At 41.8% G+C, this 18,441-nt stretch overlaps 1 protein-coding gene and 1 non-coding gene across 2 annotated transcripts; both read right to left on the reverse strand.

Annotated features, from left to right (window-relative positions):
- Positions 1 to 2,461: 2,461 nt before the first annotated feature.
- LOC131223119 (umecyanin-like) lies at positions 2,462 to 3,643 on the reverse strand. Its single transcript, XM_058218433.1, has 2 exons — positions 3,421 to 3,643; positions 2,462 to 3,010 (listed from the first exon to the last, which is right to left on the reverse strand). Exons 1-2 carry the CDS (start codon positions 3,614 to 3,616, stop codon positions 2,646 to 2,648), a joined length of 561 nt encoding a protein of 186 aa, XP_058074416.1. The 5' UTR covers positions 3,617 to 3,643; the 3' UTR covers positions 2,462 to 2,645.
- A 6,674-nt stretch (positions 3,644 to 10,317) lies between these two features.
- Positions 10,318 to 10,424, reverse strand: LOC131224600 (small nucleolar RNA R71). The gene has a single exon (XR_009161071.1). It is a non-coding gene; the product is annotated as a small nucleolar RNA R71 (small nucleolar RNA).
- Positions 10,425 to 18,441: the final 8,017 nt, after the last annotated feature.

Below are 18,441 nucleotides of genomic sequence, written 5' to 3' on the forward strand. Positions count from 1 at the left end.
GGGATAAATCCCAAAAATGAGGATCATCCAAATCTCATGTGGCCTAGAACTTTCTTGGCTCATTAAGGGTCACTCACCACTATTTCCTATGGTATGGCCCACTTGATAATTTGATTTGCTTCTTCATTTTTTGTATAATGCCATAGAATGATTTGAAAGAATGGATGGATATAGTGGATATAAAATACGAACATCAAGGTGGGCCCCACAGTTAGGGCCAAGGTTGGTAGCATGTGGCACACCACGCCATCCGCTTCCACATCATAATGTGTGTTTTATCCATGCCATCCATCCATTTTGCAAATCATTTTAGGTAATGATCCCAAAAATGAGGATGATCCAAATCTTACGTGGCCTAGAACTTTTGTGGCTAATTAATGGTCAATCATCATTGTTTCCTATGGTATGACCCACTTGATAATTGGATTTGCTTCATTTTTGTATAATGCCCTAAAATGATTTGAAAAAATGAGTCTACGGAGTGGATATAGAATATATACATCAAGGTGGGCTCCAATATAAGGGCCAAGGTCGTGTGGCACGCCACGCAATCTGCTATACCCCTAAAATTCGGAAGTAGATTAGGTGAGATCCTTAATCCATATCCACCCACGCAGGTGGGACCCCTGTGGGGCTCATAATGATTTGTGCACCTTAAATCCAAACTATCCAGCCGTTTTAAAACTTCATTCTAGGGCATTATTCTAAAAATGAAGCCGACGAAAATTTTATGCTGACCACACCATTGGAAACAGTCATGGTTTAATTCTGACGGTTAAAAACTTCATGGATTCCACCAAAATGTTATTTGCCATCCAACCCGTTGATAAGGACACAAACACCTAGATAAAGAGGCCACACAAATATCATCTTGATCCAAGGCTTTCGTGGCCCATAAGAAGTTTTTAATAGTTAAACACCATTGTTTCCTGTACCATGGTCTATATGGGATTTGAAGCTGCTTCATTTTTTGGATTATGCCCAAAAATGAGCTTTCACTATGGATGGACGGTGTGGATGTAGTCACATACATCACAATGGACCCATAGTTTGAGGTCACACCCACCTCGGTGTATCCAGGGTCTCACCGAATCCTCTCTCCCCAAATCTGGGTGGGGATTATGTGATAACCCACTTGGTTATAGCCAGAGATGGATGTTCCTGTCAAAAGGCTCAATGGGGCATACCGTGATGTATATGTTTTATCCACACCGTCCATTAATTTTTCCATATCACTTCAAGAGACTAAGACCAAAAATAAGCCAGATCTAAGGCTTAAGTGGGCCACACTACAAGCAATAGTTGGCATTGGGTGCCTACCATAAAAAAATTTTGGGGCCACATAAGCCTCTAATCAAGCTAATTTTTGTGTTTTCCATTCATCCAAGTTTGCGTGACCTTATGAAAAAGTTAGATGACAAATAAACTTCACAACGGACCCTAAGAAGGCTTTAACGGTAGTCGTTCAATTCCTACTACTTTCTATAATGTGGTAGACTTGAGCTTTTGATGTGCCTCATTTTTTGGGATCATGCTCTAGGATGATATAAAAAGGTTGATCGGCGGTGTGGATATAACACATAAATCATAATGGGCTCAGAGTAGTTCCACATGTTAAAAGTTGGGTAATGTATTGTGCAAAGGAGAAAGCTAAGGGTTATTTTGAATTTTTCAGAAGGAAACATAGACCGCATTATAGATTCAACGTTAGGCCAGGCCTCCATCGCTGAAAAAATTCAACAATAATTGCAAAGTGCTTTATACGTTCGATGTCAACAAACAAAACTAAACGTGCATTGCTTTCCGAATTTCCCATTAAGTAAAAATTTTAAGCGTTACCTAACAGGCCAGAGTCGGCTCGGCCTTTGACTTGTTGAGCTGGTTCGTGCACTCAGTTGACTCAACATGACTCAAAAGTAGAACGATCGCTTGAACTCAACCTACACTGCCCGCTGACAGATTATGGCTATCAACTAACCAGGACGGTCCTGCTAATTTTCAAGCAGCATATTTTTATATTCATCCTATTCTAAGGATGATGATCCTAAGCATCACAACATAAATAAGGCTGGATTCCAGAGAGAGTGGTCCACCATTTCCATCTGAACGGTTTATGTTGAAAGGAACCAATGTCGATGGCCTATTGCCTGAAAGTAACACCGATGGGAGGATCTAGTCCGATTGAATGCGTAAAATTGAATGCTCAACATTCACAGTCAGCACTGATTTTGGGTACCACGTCCCTCCAATAACTCTGGTGTGTAGTCACCACCGTTGATCGCCGTAGTCTGGTCGATGGAAGAAACTTTGCATTACCAAAATTCAACCGTAGCTTTGGAAATATCAATTTTAAGAAGTGGAATCTATACTTAGTGAGGGCGCATTTGGTTGCACTAAAATTCATGAAATTTGGTGCAACCAAACGTACCTGAATAAATGTGCGGTTGAAACAATGTCATAATTAAGAATGATATAATTTTATTAACGAGTCTGACTAAAAACATGTACGTTTTATGCCACTGTAAAACAGAAATGAATCACTCAACTCCAAGGCCCCCACAGATGGGCCACTGTACTAAAATAAAAAATAAAAAAATTTACAAGATAAAAAAAAAATAAATCAGGCAGTCATGGCAATGACTCATCTAAAGGAAGAAGGCGGAGAAGACGGCGGCAACAACACCTGCAGTGCCAAAACCGGCGACAAGAGATGGGGCAGCGTTGGGGGGCGTGGAGTCGCCTGATGTGGGTGGTGGTGAAGGTCCGCCGGCTGAGACAGTGGGGGTTGTTGGGTTGCCGGTGCTCGAGGAGACAACGTTGACAGTTAGCTTCTGTCCGGCGGAACAGTGCCCAGAGAATGTGCAGATGTAGTAGTGATTGCCAGCAGTGCTGAGAGTGATGTTTGCCGGGCTTGTCCTTATGATATTACCCTCGGAGGGGGCAGTGCAGGCATCGTACTGTGCCTTCGTCACCGTGGCGACATCGTGGCTTTGAGGGCTGAAATTGAAGGCTGCAAACAGCAAGCAACCCCACATCAGATGTATGTGAGATTTGTTCTAGTAATTTCAAGAGAAACATGAATTCGTACTGAGTGTTATGATGAATTTATATAGTCTTTTAGTTGGGCCATATGCATGGATGATTGGAACCGTTCAATAGGCAGGTCCCACCATGGCCAAGCTTGATATGAAAGCGACGTTCCTACCCATTTGATGTATTGATTGATAAAAGCATAGGATGGTTAACTGTTATGATGAATAGGTAATAATGACGATGAATTCTCTTACTGGGGATCATCGATCCAAACGGACCCAAAGTTTTAGAAAAGACCCATCACAACAACAGTGCCTTTGGCTACAATCAAAGAGAATCATGGAGAAAAAGATAGATAAAACTAAGAGAGAGAAAGAGTCTACTTACAGAGAATGTCACCAACGACGAACGTCTTGCTGCCGGCCCAATTGGGGTAGAATTGAGCACCTCCTGAGGGGATCGTCCACCCAGTGGTGTCACCGACCGTGTAGGTCGCCGCCGTAGCGCACTGAAGCAAAGCTGCTACAACGACAACTACAATCAATCCCATGCAAGAAGAAGAAGAAGAAGAAGAAGAAGCCATCTCTCTCTCTCTCTCTCTCTCTCTCTCTCTCTCTCTTTCGTCTCTAGTCTCCCGTAATAGAAGTCTGTATTCTCAGCTCGCCCTTTCTTCTTCTCTTCTCCTCTCTGTGCTTGAGTATAGACAAAGGGAAACCTTCCCTACTTATAGAAGTTTCCTGTGTCATATTTGCGTTGCCGTTAAACGTAGGAACTTTCGTGCGTTGAAGGGATCGTCGCAAGTGTTTGCATCCGATGGTCGACACGTGGCGACCCATCGAAGTCCAGAAGCCCGGCGGCACGCGTCTTTCAAGAGGAGGAGGAAAGATCGGAGCCGCACCAAACCGCAATTGCGTCTCACGCACCCACCTAATGGTAGCGGACGCGGTTTGGCCAGTAACCCAACACCACCTAATTTAGCCAATTAGCTTGTGTCATAGATCGGTGGGTCTTAGCATGATATATGTATTTTATCCACGCCGTTCATTAATTTTTTTAAAGCTTAGTTTAGGGCATTAGCCCAAAAATGATGCAGACTGTGGCAGGATTTGGATCTGGCTTAATTCTGAGCTCATGACCTAAAATAATTTTATAAAATAAATGAAAGGTGTGGATAAAACAAATACATGGCAAGTCCTACAAAGCTTCGAGACTAGCTAGGTCGCTGCCAAACCGCGTCCAATGGTAGCCGTTTCTTCGTGGCCGCATCTTTTAGACATTTTTTTAATAGCCCATAGTCACGTTTGAATTTCCGGTTCGGGGAAGCGGTGCCCACCTTGCGTTGACTGGTCGCAGTTCCTTGGCCGGGTCTTTTTGGCCAGGGAAAATGTCTAAAGCACCCTCGATAGTCACACCAGACAGAGTAGGCACTGAAAAGCCATCGTAGACACCTTGCTAAGCCTGCTGGCACGTTTATATGCCATCGAAGCCGTTCATAAGGTCATTTCCACTGGGATTACAAATATTAGACCGAGTCAAAGATTACCCGGCACAGTGAAGGTTTCAATGGTAGATGTCCAGTTTATACTGCCTGTGGCGTGCTCCCTTAAAATTTTAAATCTGCTCGATTTTTATAAACAGTATTCAATAAGGTTCCGAAATGTCGTGTTCAATGATGTGCTGACATTGCAAGATTTGATTAAGCCATGTGTCACTTTAAAAAATGACTGTACAAAGCATGTTTGAAAGTGCTTATTTAATTGACCTACGTCACGAGATGACGAAACTAATTAAGACCCTTTTTGTCAAGCCTCATTGAATCCATTTACTTATCCCTTACATGGCCCGGGAAATAATCGGGGGAGTGGATGTCACACATACATCTCAGTGGCTCAAGGTAGCTTCCCCGTACAGGAACTTGATGGGGTGCTGAGTCGTTCGATGTAAGGCAGAAATATTTATAAGTGTTTATGTTTGATTTGATCGTCTTAGATATCCAATTACTTACATAATGCCATATGGTAGTAAGATTTTAACTAGAGAGAAGGAAAATATACTTAACTGCCCTAAGACCGAATGACATTAAAATTCATAAAGTCATAAGTATCCTAAAAGAGGTAAGTCTAACTGATTGCAGATGAGATATACATATTGTATATCTAATACATGTACCGGCTTATCACCACAATGGCCTTATGACTAAAGTTGAGTTTCAGTCGAAACATGGTTATGCCAAGCGATAGGTGCGGCTGACATGCTATGGCGCGCTGTAAGGTTCACACAGCCAACGTCTTTGAAAATTGGAATATTTGTAACAACCGGTAAATTTTCGCGCATGAGTAGGTACATGAGTACTCATCCACGTAGGTATTTTAACAACTAGATTTTTTTTTAATAGTAAAGATGTATTGTCACGCCCCAAACTTGAAAACCGGGCTCACAAAATTTTCGATGGTTGAATCTGGTGCCGACAGCCTCCGTAGTATCCTATTCTCAGCTCCCAGCGCCCATACGTCAGATTCCGACCCTGAGATCCTACAAGAAGAATTTTCTAACGTACATTTATCTCGTAAGAAGCATAACCATAAGTTTACCCAAATCACAAAGGTAACATCATTATCACATATCCACTAATATAAATAGTTGAATACAAAGCTGAAAGGGAAATACATATATTGGAAATCAAAGCTCCAGAAGATAGCTGCATGCTCCAAGCTCAACGCTACTGCAACCTAACGCCACCTGCACGCATCTATCATGCATAAGCTTATAGAAAGCTTAGAGGGTGGTGTAAGTGTGTGCGTAAGGTTAGTACCAAGTATGCAATATCAGAGCAATGCGAAAACATGCTGGTAAGTCCACAAATACCATTAGCCTTATCCAGGCTATGCAACGCAAAAACATAATAAACCAATATCATATATTAAGGAAGCAAAGTAGATATGCTATGTAATGCGGAGACATAATAAGTTAAATATCATATACTGAGGATGCAATACAATAGGCAATTTTGAAGAGCTACGAATACCATCAGCCTCATCTACGCCATATAAATGCAAATATATATCAACCAAAATGCCATATGCCACTGATGTAATGCAATATGCAGATCCTGACAAGTCTATAATACCATCAACCTTATTTAAGTTATGCAATACAGAAGCATAGTAAACCAAATGTTATGTATTGAGGGTGCAATGCAATATGTGGTGCGAATGAAATGACGAAGCTGGAGTGTAAAGTCGGGATGATAGCACGTAGTATCGCAAGCTGTGGGGTTCATCACAAGGGACTTCTGTCTAAACCAGTCCCATTCCTAAATTTGGATAGCCAGACTCAATGTGGTAAATTCCTAACGTCATGTTAGTCGCGCGCCGCAACTGAAATCCTGGCCATTGCAAAGGTACATAATAATTAGTTGCGCACCACTAGCCCAAGTGGATAGTGAATGAATGAATAAGTAAAATGTTAAGTATGCAACTCTGCTCAATAAGTCTACATATCAGTACTGTACATCTTTAAGATCATTACCAGGTTCTAGTACACTCTACGCCAGCTTGCAGCCCCTATCTGAGAGCACAACTGGGTAAGTAGAAGAGACCTCATTATTCGTCTGCCAATATCTGGCCCAACTCGTCGATAGCGGACCCATTCCTCAAGGTGGTCAAACTTAACCTAAATATTGCCCCCTCACTCAGGCGGGTAAGGTCACACCCCTTTCCTACTGTTGAGGGTCAAATATTGCATATAAGACCCTTTTATTGCCTGAATTTTCAAACATAGTATTGTTTAACGGCCTGATTTAATCATGTTTGTGATGCAGGGCGTATTCACGAGCTTGGACTGGAAAAGGGTACTAAAAGCATGGATTTAACAGTTTAAAGTCACCAAGGCAAGCGACGGACCCTAGGAGACCAAGATCGACAGATTTGCACGCCAGGGATCCAAGAAAATCGAGGAATTAAAGCTCAAGTGGCCTGAAAAGTATCCAGAATGCAAGATCATAGGGATCCCACCATCTGATCAGTTCGAAACTCCATACGTAGCCTGAAGACCAAAAAATAACTGTACACGTCAAATTTTAGCCATTGGATCCCTCTGCAAGTGGCCCAACGGACAGATCAACCCACAATTTACTGATCTGGGGCCCACCTGATCGCTGGATATACCTCATCCTTGGACTCAACGGCTTAAATTAAAAGAGGAAGAAGATGGACGGTGCAGATTTCTTGCAAACATCATATATGGATCCCATATGAGACAGAGGTGCATAGTACATAAGTGCACCAGCCGTGCACCCGTGCACTCAAAGTCGGTCAGCAAGCGCTGACCGACAAAATTCGAATTTTCCAAAAAACGGAACAGCGTTAACGCTGTTCGTCCGTCGGATCTGCTTGTGGGCCCCACACATCATGCATAGCATCAATCGGGACCGTCCATTGTGTGCGTAGGTGGGGTATTTACCTCACCAAGGCGGCCTTTTGAGACCATGTAAAATATTGCAGAATCCTAACCGTTAAAGGCAGGATGAACGGCGAAGTAGAAGGTATTGTGGGCCACATAGAATTTGGTCCAAAAATAGTGCTTCCCACCTGGTTTTTTGAGTAGAACGCAGTGGACGGCTTGGATTTTCCAAAAAAACAGTGAAGTGGGCCCCACCATCAGTACAACGTAAGTACATTACGCACCCTGTTTTCGCGTCCGGGAAATCCGTGATTTCCGGCCGATTGTGGGCCACTGCCTGTGATCGGATTGGTGATCCAAACCGTCCAGATAATGCCCAAGCCATGATTGACCCTAGCCATGAAGTCGGTTTTGAAGTTACTGGACGGCGAGCCTCCCAAACTGAGGCCAAACGCGACTCCGTTTTGATTTCTTGCTGCGCACGCTGCTGCATCGCTGGCTGCTTAAGTTTTTGCTTCCGGGAGTTTTCTGGACGAAATTCAGGAGCCACAGCAAGGGCCTAATGCATATATAGGACGAGGAACATGAGGGAGATGGGAACAGCTTCAAGAGGCAGCCGTGAACAGAGGCAGAGCTTAGCTTTCTGCTGGCACATGGGAGGTTGGTTGCTGCTGCACGTCAGGGAGAGAGAAAGAGAAAAGAAGGGGAGGAAGACGTGGCTGGAGGCTGGGGACGAGCAGGGTTGCGGGCTTGGATGATTGCAAGAAGAGGGTTAGCCATTGAAAGTTTTAATGTTTTATTTATTTTTTATTTATTTATTTAAGAGATCAAGCCCAATCATGTTGGGCTAAACCTCTTAGCTAGGGCTAAGAGGTGAAGCTTGTAGCGAGATGGGAGACTCCATTGTATGCTGGTAATTTAATTTAAATTTCTAAACTAACTTTGATATTAGTTTGATAATTAAAGGAATACTTTTAGTTTTTAAATGATCTGTTGTGACTGAAATTACAATGGGTTTGCAATGACTTTGAGTATTTCTTTCCCTTTTTATGTTTATGAAGTCAGGAACCCCTGTTGTTCATCATTGTCCCATGGGCATGGTAGGATGACAGTACCCTTCCTGATCCTCATACATTGTTGGTTGGTTAGTAATTAGTTTAATTCTGTTGTTTACTTTGTCTCCTGGGCATGGTTTGGTGATGGAATCCATTCTAATTCATATACCTTTCACCTCTTGAAAACTATATCAAAGGAAGTCTAGTTAAATTCCATGATTTCTGAAGCAGGCATAATTTCTCCCTGATCTCTACAAGTGGATCCTCTGAATCCCTAGTTTCCTTCCTCTGAATTCCTTAAAGTTCTAGATAATTATCTCACTATTATTCATCAATTTACATTTGATTTAGATTGCATCTTAGGCTAGTTCTATTTCCACCTAGTTTCAGGAAACGTACAAGTTTCAGTCCCTGTGGATTCGACTTCGGTCTTACCGAGTTTATTACTACATCACAACCCTATACTTGGGAAGTGAACAAGTTTTTGGCGCCGTTGCCGGGGACTGAGGGTTACGATTCTCTGAAATTAATTGGTTTTAGGATTAGTTTAAGATTAGGATTTTACTAACCTTAGTTTTCTTTATTACTAACCTTAGTTTTCTTTATTTATTTTTATTTGAGTTCAAAACTAACTTGTTTCCTGTTTTATAGGATCTTGACATAAGTTTCTCAATTGGTAATTCCTTCCTAATCTCTCTACTTTTTCTTATTTTTTAGAATTAGGGTTTAAAATTTTAGAAATTTTTTTAATTCTAGTACCCTCCCCTCTGTAGGAAATAGTTTATTTTTAGAAATTAGGTTATTTCTTTCCCTTTTTAGAAATTAACTTTCTATTTTTATTTTAGTAACTTTCTAATTCTAAATCTCTTAGAATCTAATTTGTTTCCTAATTTATTTTTAGAATTTTTGTTTAGAAACTAACCTTCATATTTTGTAGGCCTTTAAGATAGAAATTTCTAATTCGGTAAGCTCCTTCCCTACTTTCTATTTTTCAGTTCTCTTTTAGTAATTTACTTTCTAGTTTAGGACTTTCCTAATTTATTTTAGAAGTTTCCACTTTCTTTTAGAAATCAGTTTACCGTTATCTTTCTTTTAAAGGATTTTTTTTCTCCTTTTTAGAATCTAACTTATTTTGTTTTATTTTGCAGGTCCTTAACTTAGGGGCTTCAATTTGGTAATTTCTTTCCAACTCTCCCTCTCTTTCTTTTTAGATTTTCTTTTCCTTTCTTAGGATTAGGCTTTGAATTTAGTTGAGGGCTGTGAGTGTTTTATGCCCAAGTGGGCCCGTGACGACACTCGACGTCTCTTGACTGAAGGAGGATTGGTTGAGGGGTTGACTATCCATTGCAGGACTAGACACCGCTCGAAATCCCCTGAGTTAATTGAAGTTATGGCTGAAGACCAACCTCCTCTACTTCCACCCAGGGTGGAGGATACCCAAGATGAGAATGAGGTGCAACAGGCACCCCTGCCTCGTACTTTACGAGATTATCTACAACCGGCGGGAGTGAGTACGCCCTCATGTATGATTTTTCCTGAAAACACAGGACAAATGGACATCAAGCCAGGAGTTATCCAACTCCTTCCCAAATTCCATGGACTTGAATCAGAGAGTCCATATTTACATTTGAAAGAGTTCGATGAGATTATAGCTACATTATGTTTTCCTAATGTATCTGAGGATACAATTAGGCTGAAACTCTTTCCTTTTTCCTTAAAAGAGAAAGCTAAGACGTGGTTACATTCACTGCGTCCTAGATCCATTTGCACATGGAACGACATGCAGAGGGAATTCATAAAAAAATTCTTCCCACATCATAAAACGATTACCCTCAGAAAAGCGATCATGAACTTTGCCCAAAAGGAAGATGAAACATTCTTCCAATGTTGGGAAAGGTTCAAAGATTTGGTCAGTTCATGCCCACAACACGGATTTAAAACGTGGCGCATTACAAATTTTTTCTACGATGGACTGACATCTTCCATGCGCCAAATGGTCGAGACAATGTGTAATGGAGAGTTCATTAATAAAGATGTCGACGAGGTATGGGACTACCTCGACAGTCTGGCTGAAAAAACACAATCATGGGATTATTACCCAAAGTCGAACACCACGTCTACGCCGACTCAATTAAAGGAGAAAGGTGGATTATATCTCTTGAAAGAAGAGGATGATCTCAAGTGTAAAGTGACTACGCTCATAAGGAAAGTTGAGGCCATGGAAGGAAAGAAGGATAAGGTCGATGAAATTGTTTGCGGCATCTGTGATTACAACATTCACACAACTGAAAACTGTCCTACAATACCCGCCTTTCGAGGAGTGTTGAATGAACAAGCCAATGCCGTAAACAATTATCAAAGACCTTTTACTGGACCTAACTCCAATACATACAATCCTGGCTGGAAAAATCATCCAAACTTTAGTTGGAGGAATGGACAAACGGTGACCCCTCTAGGTTTCTTCAATCAAAATCCAAATCAAGTGAAACCTCAAGAGGAACCGGTTCAAAATCCCATACAAGAGCTGGCTCAGGCAATGCGGGGAATTATAGATTTTATGCAAAAGATAGATTCTCGTATGACGGTTATAGAAAAGGGGATGCTTCCTGCACAACCTCTCCCCAATCCTAAAGCGCAGTACGAGAATAATGATCCCAGCTCTTCAAATCAGATGGGGCATGCTAAATCCATCACTACTCTTAGGAGTAGAAAGATCATTGATAAAACTCTTCTGGTCAGACCCGAAAAACCTCAAGAACCAGAAGAGGACAACAATGATGAAGCTAGTGATGCCCCACGAAAATTAGAACCGGAACTTCTAGAGAAACCAGTTGCTTCGTTCCCCCAACGGTTGGTTTCACCAAAACCTCTTTCTAACTCTCAGGATATCCTAGAGGTGTTGAAACAAGTGAAAGTCAACATTCCTCTACTTGATGTCGTGAAATAGATTCCTTCATATGCCAAATTTCTGAAAGACTTATGCACGACCAAAAGATGAAAAATTATTCAAAAGAAAATCTTCTTGACTGAGAAAGTGAGTGCCATCCTGAAGCAAGACGTGCCGTAGAAATTCAAGGATCCCGGTAGCCCAACCATATCATGTGTAATCGGGAACCATCGAATTGATCACGCACTTCTTGACTTAGGAGCGAGCGTCAATCTGATTCCCTACTCGGTATACAAACAGTTAGGTTTGGGTGAATTAAAACCCACCCTAACCACACTACAACTTGCTGATCGCTCTGTTCGTGTACCAAGAGGGATAATTGAGGATGTGTTAGTCCAGGTCGATAGATTTTACTACCCTGTAGATTTTATCATCCTGGACACCGAACCCATCAATAACATGAGTACTCAGATTCCCGTCATTCTTGGTCGCCCATTCCTTGCCACGTCAAATGCAATTATCAATTGTAGGAATGGTATCATGACTATGTCTTTTGGAAATTTGACATTGGAGTCAAATATTTTTTTCAATAACGGCAGCAACTCAGAGGATGATGACGATTTCCACGACATTAACATGATTGATTCTTTCGTGGAAGATACGACACCGCTGACCTTATCCTCCGACCATCTGGAGACGTGCCTGGCCCACTCCCATGATTTTGATGATGACATGATTAGGGAGACGTGTGCCTTGCTTGATATTGCACCGGTACTTAAAGTTAACCGGTGGAGGCCACAATTTGAAGAATTGCCACAAACCGATGTAGTGCCTCTACCGTCTAACCTCAAGCCGGCGAAGCTTGACCTAAAACCTTTGCCCTCTGATTTGAAATATGCCTATTTAGGTCAAGATGAGACGTATCCGGTGATGATCTCTGCCCACCTGGAGAAAGAACAGGAGAGTATGCTCATATCTACTCTCATTGAGCATAAAGGAGCCCTGGGATGGACGATAGCGGACCTCAAGGGAATCGATCCCTCGATTTGTACTCACCACATATATCTTGAGGATAATGCAAAAACCGTTCGGCAACCACAACATAGACTAAATCCAAACATGAAGGAAGTGGTTAAGGCCGAGGTTCTTAAACTATTGGATGTGAGTATTATATACCCTATATCTGATAGTCAATGGGTGAGTCCAACTCAAGTGGTCCCTAAGAAGTTCAGAATCACCATCGTAGCCAATGCTAATAATGAACTCGTGCCAACTAGAGTCACTACTGGTTGGAGAATGTGCATTGATTACAGGAAGTTGAATACCATCACGAGGAAAGACCACTTTCCTTTACCATTCATTGATCAGATCTTGGAAAGGTTAGCTGGTCATTCCTATTACAATTTTCTTGACGGGTATTCGGGCTACAACCAGATAGAGATAGCCCTTGAAGACCAGAAAAAGACCACATTTACATGTCCCTACGGTACCTTTGCCTATCGAAGGATGCCATTTGGACTATGTAATGCCCCTGCCACTTTTCAGCGATGTATGCTTAGTATTTTTTCTGACATGGTGGGGCAATATCTAGAGGTCTTCATTTCTCTGTTTATGGTCCATCTTTCAGCAAATGCTTGGAAAGTCTTAAATGTGTGCTGAAAAGATGTGAAGAAAAGAACTTGGTACTTAATTGGGAGAAGTGCCATTTCATGGTTCAGAAGGGAATTGTCCTTGGGCATATCATCTCGTCCAAGGGAATCGAGGTAGATAAGGCAAAAATCGATCTTATCTCTAACCTAACTCCACCCAAGAACATCAGAGACGTGCGATCCTTCTTAGGACACGCAGGATTTTACAGGCAAATCATAAAGGACTTTAGTCTCCTGTCTCGTCCTTTATGCACTCTTCTTCAAAAGGATGCTCCGTACGAGTGGACTGAGCAATGCCAGGAAGCTTTCATCAAGCTTAAGGGCACGTTAACCACTGCACCTATCATGCAGCCACCCGACTGGAGCCTTCCTTTTGAGCTTATGTGCGACGCTTCTGATTATGCTTTTGGGGCAGTCCTAGGCCAGAGAAATGATAAGAGGCCCTACGTCATTCATTACGCAAGTAGAACTTTAAATTCTGCCCAGGTGAACTACTCGACTACGGAAAAGGAACTCTTAGCTGTAATGTTCGCCTTGGACAAATTTAGGTCCTACTTGATCGGATCTAAGATCATTATCTACACAAATCATGCGGCACTTAAGTATCTTCTTTCTAAGAATGATTCTAAGCCCCGTTTGATACAATGGATCCTTCTACTCCAAGAATTTGATTTAGAAATTAAAAATAAAAAGGGAGTAGAGAACGTAGTGGCCGATCACCTTTCTCGCCTTAATACCTCTGAGTCCCTTGAGACGACTCATATCAATGACATGTTCCCTGATGAACAACTGTTCAGAGTCTCCCATTCACCTTGGTTTGTTGATATTGCTAATTATCTTGCTACAAGTGCCATATCGACACAGTGGACTGTGCAAGATAAGAAGAAATTCTTCACCGAGGTGCGTAACTTTTTCTGGGATGATCCTTATTTATTTAAATATTGCCCAGACCAAATTCTAAGGAGATATGTACCAGACGATGAGCATCAGAGCGTCATCTCCTTCTGTTACTCAGAGGCCTGTGGTGGTCCCTTTTCTGCTAAAAAGACCATGGCCAAGATTCTACAGTGTGGCTTTTATTGGCCCACTATGTTTAGGGACACTCATGAGTTTTGCAAAGCTTGTGAGCGTTGCCAGAAATTGGGAGCATTGTCCCGTCGAAATATGATGCCCTTGAATCCCATCCTTATCATTGAAGCATTTGATTGCTCGGGCATCGATTTCATGGGACCATTCCCCCAATCATTTGGAAATCTGTATATTTTGCTCACCGTGGACTATGTCATTAAATGGGTTGAAGCGATTCCGTGTCGAACTAATGACCATCGCACGGTCATTAAATTCCTAAAAGAAAACATCCTTTCTCGATTCGGAACGCCTCGAGCCATCATTAGTGATGGGGGCTCACACTTTTGTAATAGACCATTCGAGAGCTTAATGAAGAAATACGGTATCTCTTATAAGGTGAGCACCCCGTACCACCTATAGACAAGTGGGCAAGCCAAGATTTCTAATAGGGAAATTAAACACATCTTGGAGAAGACGGTCAACCCTGATCGTAAGGATTGGTCAATTCGATTGACCGATGCCTTATGGGCATACCGTACTGCATTTAAAACCCCTATTGGGATGTTTCCCTTCAGACTTGTCTATGGGAAGACTTGTCACTTGCCTGTGGAGCTGGAACATAAAGCATATTGGGCGATCAAAAATCTAAATTTCAATCTGGACAACGCTGGCTCGCTATGCAAACTTCAATTGAATGAACTTGAAGAAATCCGAAATGATGCGTACAATAATTCGAGAATTTACAAGGACAAGATGAAAGCATTTCATGACCAACACATTTTGTGAAAATCATTCACGCCTGGTCAGAAGGTCCTTTTGTACAATTCTCGATTACATCTCTTTCCGGGTAAGCTTCGATCTCGTTGGACCGGCCCTTACATTGTTGTCACTGTTTTTCCGCATGGGGCCGTTGAGATAAGAGATCCCGACAATGGCAAGGAGTTTAAAGTCAATGGACAACGATTGAAACCATTTGTCGAGAAATTTGATTTAGAGGACATGTCTATGCCCCTGACTGCTCCTGTTTACCAGGATTGATCTCCTAGTCTGATGGAGGTACAGGTAAGTTTATCGCTTTCATAGGACTAGGGTAGCTGCTTTATTTGTCTGGCTGAAGACGGTAAACTTAGCGCTCCTAAGAGGCAACCCAGCTCTTCATTTCATTTCGTTTATATCATTAGTTAGTCCAATGTTTGTGGGTAACATTACTGCAAACCCTTACGAGACTACAACTCATCCACTAGGGGCAACCTAGGGGTTTAAAGGCTTGTTGCATATGCTAAATGCAATCGAGAGCACCTGCAAAAGTGGTATAGGTAGGATTTTGTCTTTACTTTTATTGGTTTCTCTCTTGTACTGACCCCCTTTTACGTAAATAGCTATGGAAAGCCTCTTGATTCTTTCAGGTATTATCTTCCCATCACTTCTCATTTACTTATTTTGTCCCATGTGCATTGCATGCTTATTTCTTTTACATTGAGGACAATGTAGATTTTTGGTTGGGGGTGGGAGATTAGGTTTCCTAATCAGTGTTTTCTTGGTCTTGAGCAAAAGTTGTGAAAATTTTTAAAAATTTTTAATTTCTCAGGATTTCTGATGAATTCGAAGTGATTTTGACAGCCATCTAGGGCACTTAGAATTTCAAGATGCATGATGTTGGTACTTTATGACTTTTGGATTCAACTATTTGTTAAATTTCACAGCTAAGTTTGAATTATTAATTTAGAATTAGAAGATTATACACTTTGATTGAGTTATGATCTCACATGTCACATCTCGCTTTCACATTAAGGTCTCGGTTTGATATTGAAGGATTTACTTGGTACTCACTAAGCATGAAAGGAACCGGCTTGAGAAAATTGAAAGGATTGGGTGGATAATCTTCATCATAGGTTTGCTCCCTATAGGTGAAGGTTTGATTTCCCAAAGTAGCCTACGGAAAGGGGTGGGCAATGGTCTTCATCATAGGTTTGCTCCCTATAGGTGAAGATTTGATTCCTCCCCTTGGCGGTATTTTAATGAATATATATATATATATATCAACGGTCGATTACTGAAAAGATGACCCGTGAGAAAAGTTTTAGTTCTTATGAATTATCTTAGTGTTTACCGATAATATCATGAAATTAAGAAGTGAACCTTAATGATAAGCCGAGATTACACGATACACCCATGGAATTCAATATTTAGAATCGTTCTAATTAATGGATTAATATTTGAGCTTGATTATGAAGTACCGTGAGCTTGATTCCAGGAGAAAGTAATGCCAACATTCATAAATCTTAGAATTCGAGTATCTGAATTGTTTTTCATAAATCTCTTGAGTTTGTAGAAATTGTCCTGTAATTCTCAATTTATTTTTCGCATACCTTGCTCGGGACTAGCAAGATGCTAGTTAGGGGTTGTGTTGAGGGTCAAATATTGCATATCAGACCCTGTTATTGCCTGGATTTTCAAACATAGTATTGTTTAACGGCCTGATTTAATCATGTTTGTGATGCAGGGCGTATTCACGAGCTTGGACTGGAAAAGGGTACTAAAAGCATGGATTTAACAGTCTAAAGTCACCAGGGCAAGCGACGGACCCTAGGAGACCAAGATCGACAGATTTGCACGCCAGGGATCCAAGAAAATCGAGGAATTAAAGCTCAAGTGGCCTGAAAAGTGTCCAGAATGCAAGATCATAGGGATCCCACCATCTGATCAGTTCGAAACTCCATACGTGGCCTGAAGACCAAAAAATAACCGTACACGTCAAATTTTAGCCATTGGATCCCTCTGCAAGTGGCCCAACGGACAGATCAGCCCACAATTTACTGATCTGGGGCCCACCTGATCGCTGGATACACCTCATCCTTAGATCAACGGCTTAAATTAAAAGAGGAAGAAGATGGACGGTGCAGATTTCTTGCAAACATCATATGTGGATCCCATATGAGACAGAGGTGCATAGTACATAAGTGCACCAGCCGTGCACCCGTGCACTCAAAGTCGGTCAGCAGGCGCTGACCGACAAAATTCGAATTTTCCAAAAAACGGAACAGCGTTAACGCTGTTCGTCCGTCGGATCTGCTTGTGGGCCCTACACATCATGCATAGCATCAATCGGGACTGTCCATTGTGTGCGTAGGTGGGGTATTTACCTCACCAAGGCAGCCTTTTGAGACCATGTAAAATATTACAGAATCCTAACCGTTAAAGGCAGAATGAACGGCGGAGTAGAAGGTATTGTGGGCCACATAGAATTTGATCCAAAAATAGTGCTTCCCACCTGGTTTTTCGAGTAGAACGCAGTGGACGGCTTGGATTTTCCAAAAAAACAGTGAAGTGGGCCCCACCATCAGTACAGCGTAAGTACATTACGCACCCTGTTTTCACGTCCAAGAAATCCAGAATTTTCGGCCGATTGTGGGCCACTGCCTGTGATCGGATTGGTGATCCAAACCGTCCAGATAATGCCCAAGCCAGGATTGACCCTAGCCATGAAGTCGGTTTTGAGGTTACTGGACGGCGAGCCTCCCAAACTGAGGCCAAACACCACTCCGTTTTGATTTCTTGCTGCGCACGCTACTGCATCGCTGACTGCGTAAGTTTTTGCTTCCGGGAGTTTTCCGGATGGAATCCAGGAGCCACAGCAAGGGCCTAATGCATATATAGGACGAGGAACGTGAGGGAGATGGGAACAGCTTCAAGAGGCAGCCGTGAACAGAGGCAGAGCTTAGCTTTCTGTTGGCACGTGAGAGGTTGGTTGCTGCTGCACGTCAGGGAGAGAGAAAGAGAAAAGAAGGGGAGGAAGACATGGCTGGAGGCTGGGGACGAGCAGGGTTGCGGGCTTGGATGATTGCAAGAAGAGGGTTAGCCATTGAAACTTTTAATGTTTTATTTATTATTTATTTATTTATTTGAGAGATCAAGCCCAATCATGTTGGGCTAAACCTCTTAGCTAGGGCTAAGAGGTGAAGCTTGTAGCGAGATGGGAGACTCCATTGTATACTGGTAATTTAATTTAAATTTCTAAACTAACTTTGATATTAGTTTGATAATTAAAGGAATACTTTTAGTTTTTAAATGATCTGTTGTGACTAAAATTACAATGGGTTTGCAATGACTTTGAGTATTTCTTTCCCTTTTTATGTTTATGAAGTCAGGAACCCCTGTTGTTCATCATTGTCCCATGGGCATGGTAGGATGACAGTACCCTTCCTGATCCTCATACATTGTTGGTTGGTTGGTAATTAGTTTAATTCTGTTGTTTACTTTGTCTCCTGGGCATGGCTTGGTGATGGAATCCATTCTAATTCATATACCTTTCACCTCTTGAAAACTATATCAAAGGAAGTCTAGTTAA

The sequence above is a fragment of the Magnolia sinica genome, chromosome 13 (assembly GCF_029962835.1).
Source record: "Magnolia sinica isolate HGM2019 chromosome 13, MsV1, whole genome shotgun sequence".
Classification (NCBI taxonomy): Eukaryota; Viridiplantae; Streptophyta; class Magnoliopsida; order Magnoliales; family Magnoliaceae; genus Magnolia; species Magnolia sinica.

What these genes read in the sequence shown, in the direction of transcription:
- LOC131223119 (XM_058218433.1), bottom strand. Translation starts at nt 3,616, where the DNA reads ATGGCTTCTTCTTCTTCTTCTTCTTCTTCTTGCATGGGATTGATTGTA. An exon ending in CGTCGTTGGTGACATTCTCT is followed by an intron (nt 3,011 to 3,420) that starts GTAAGTAGACTC and finishes TGCTGTTTGCAG; the next exon opens with CCTTCAATTTCAGCCCTCAA.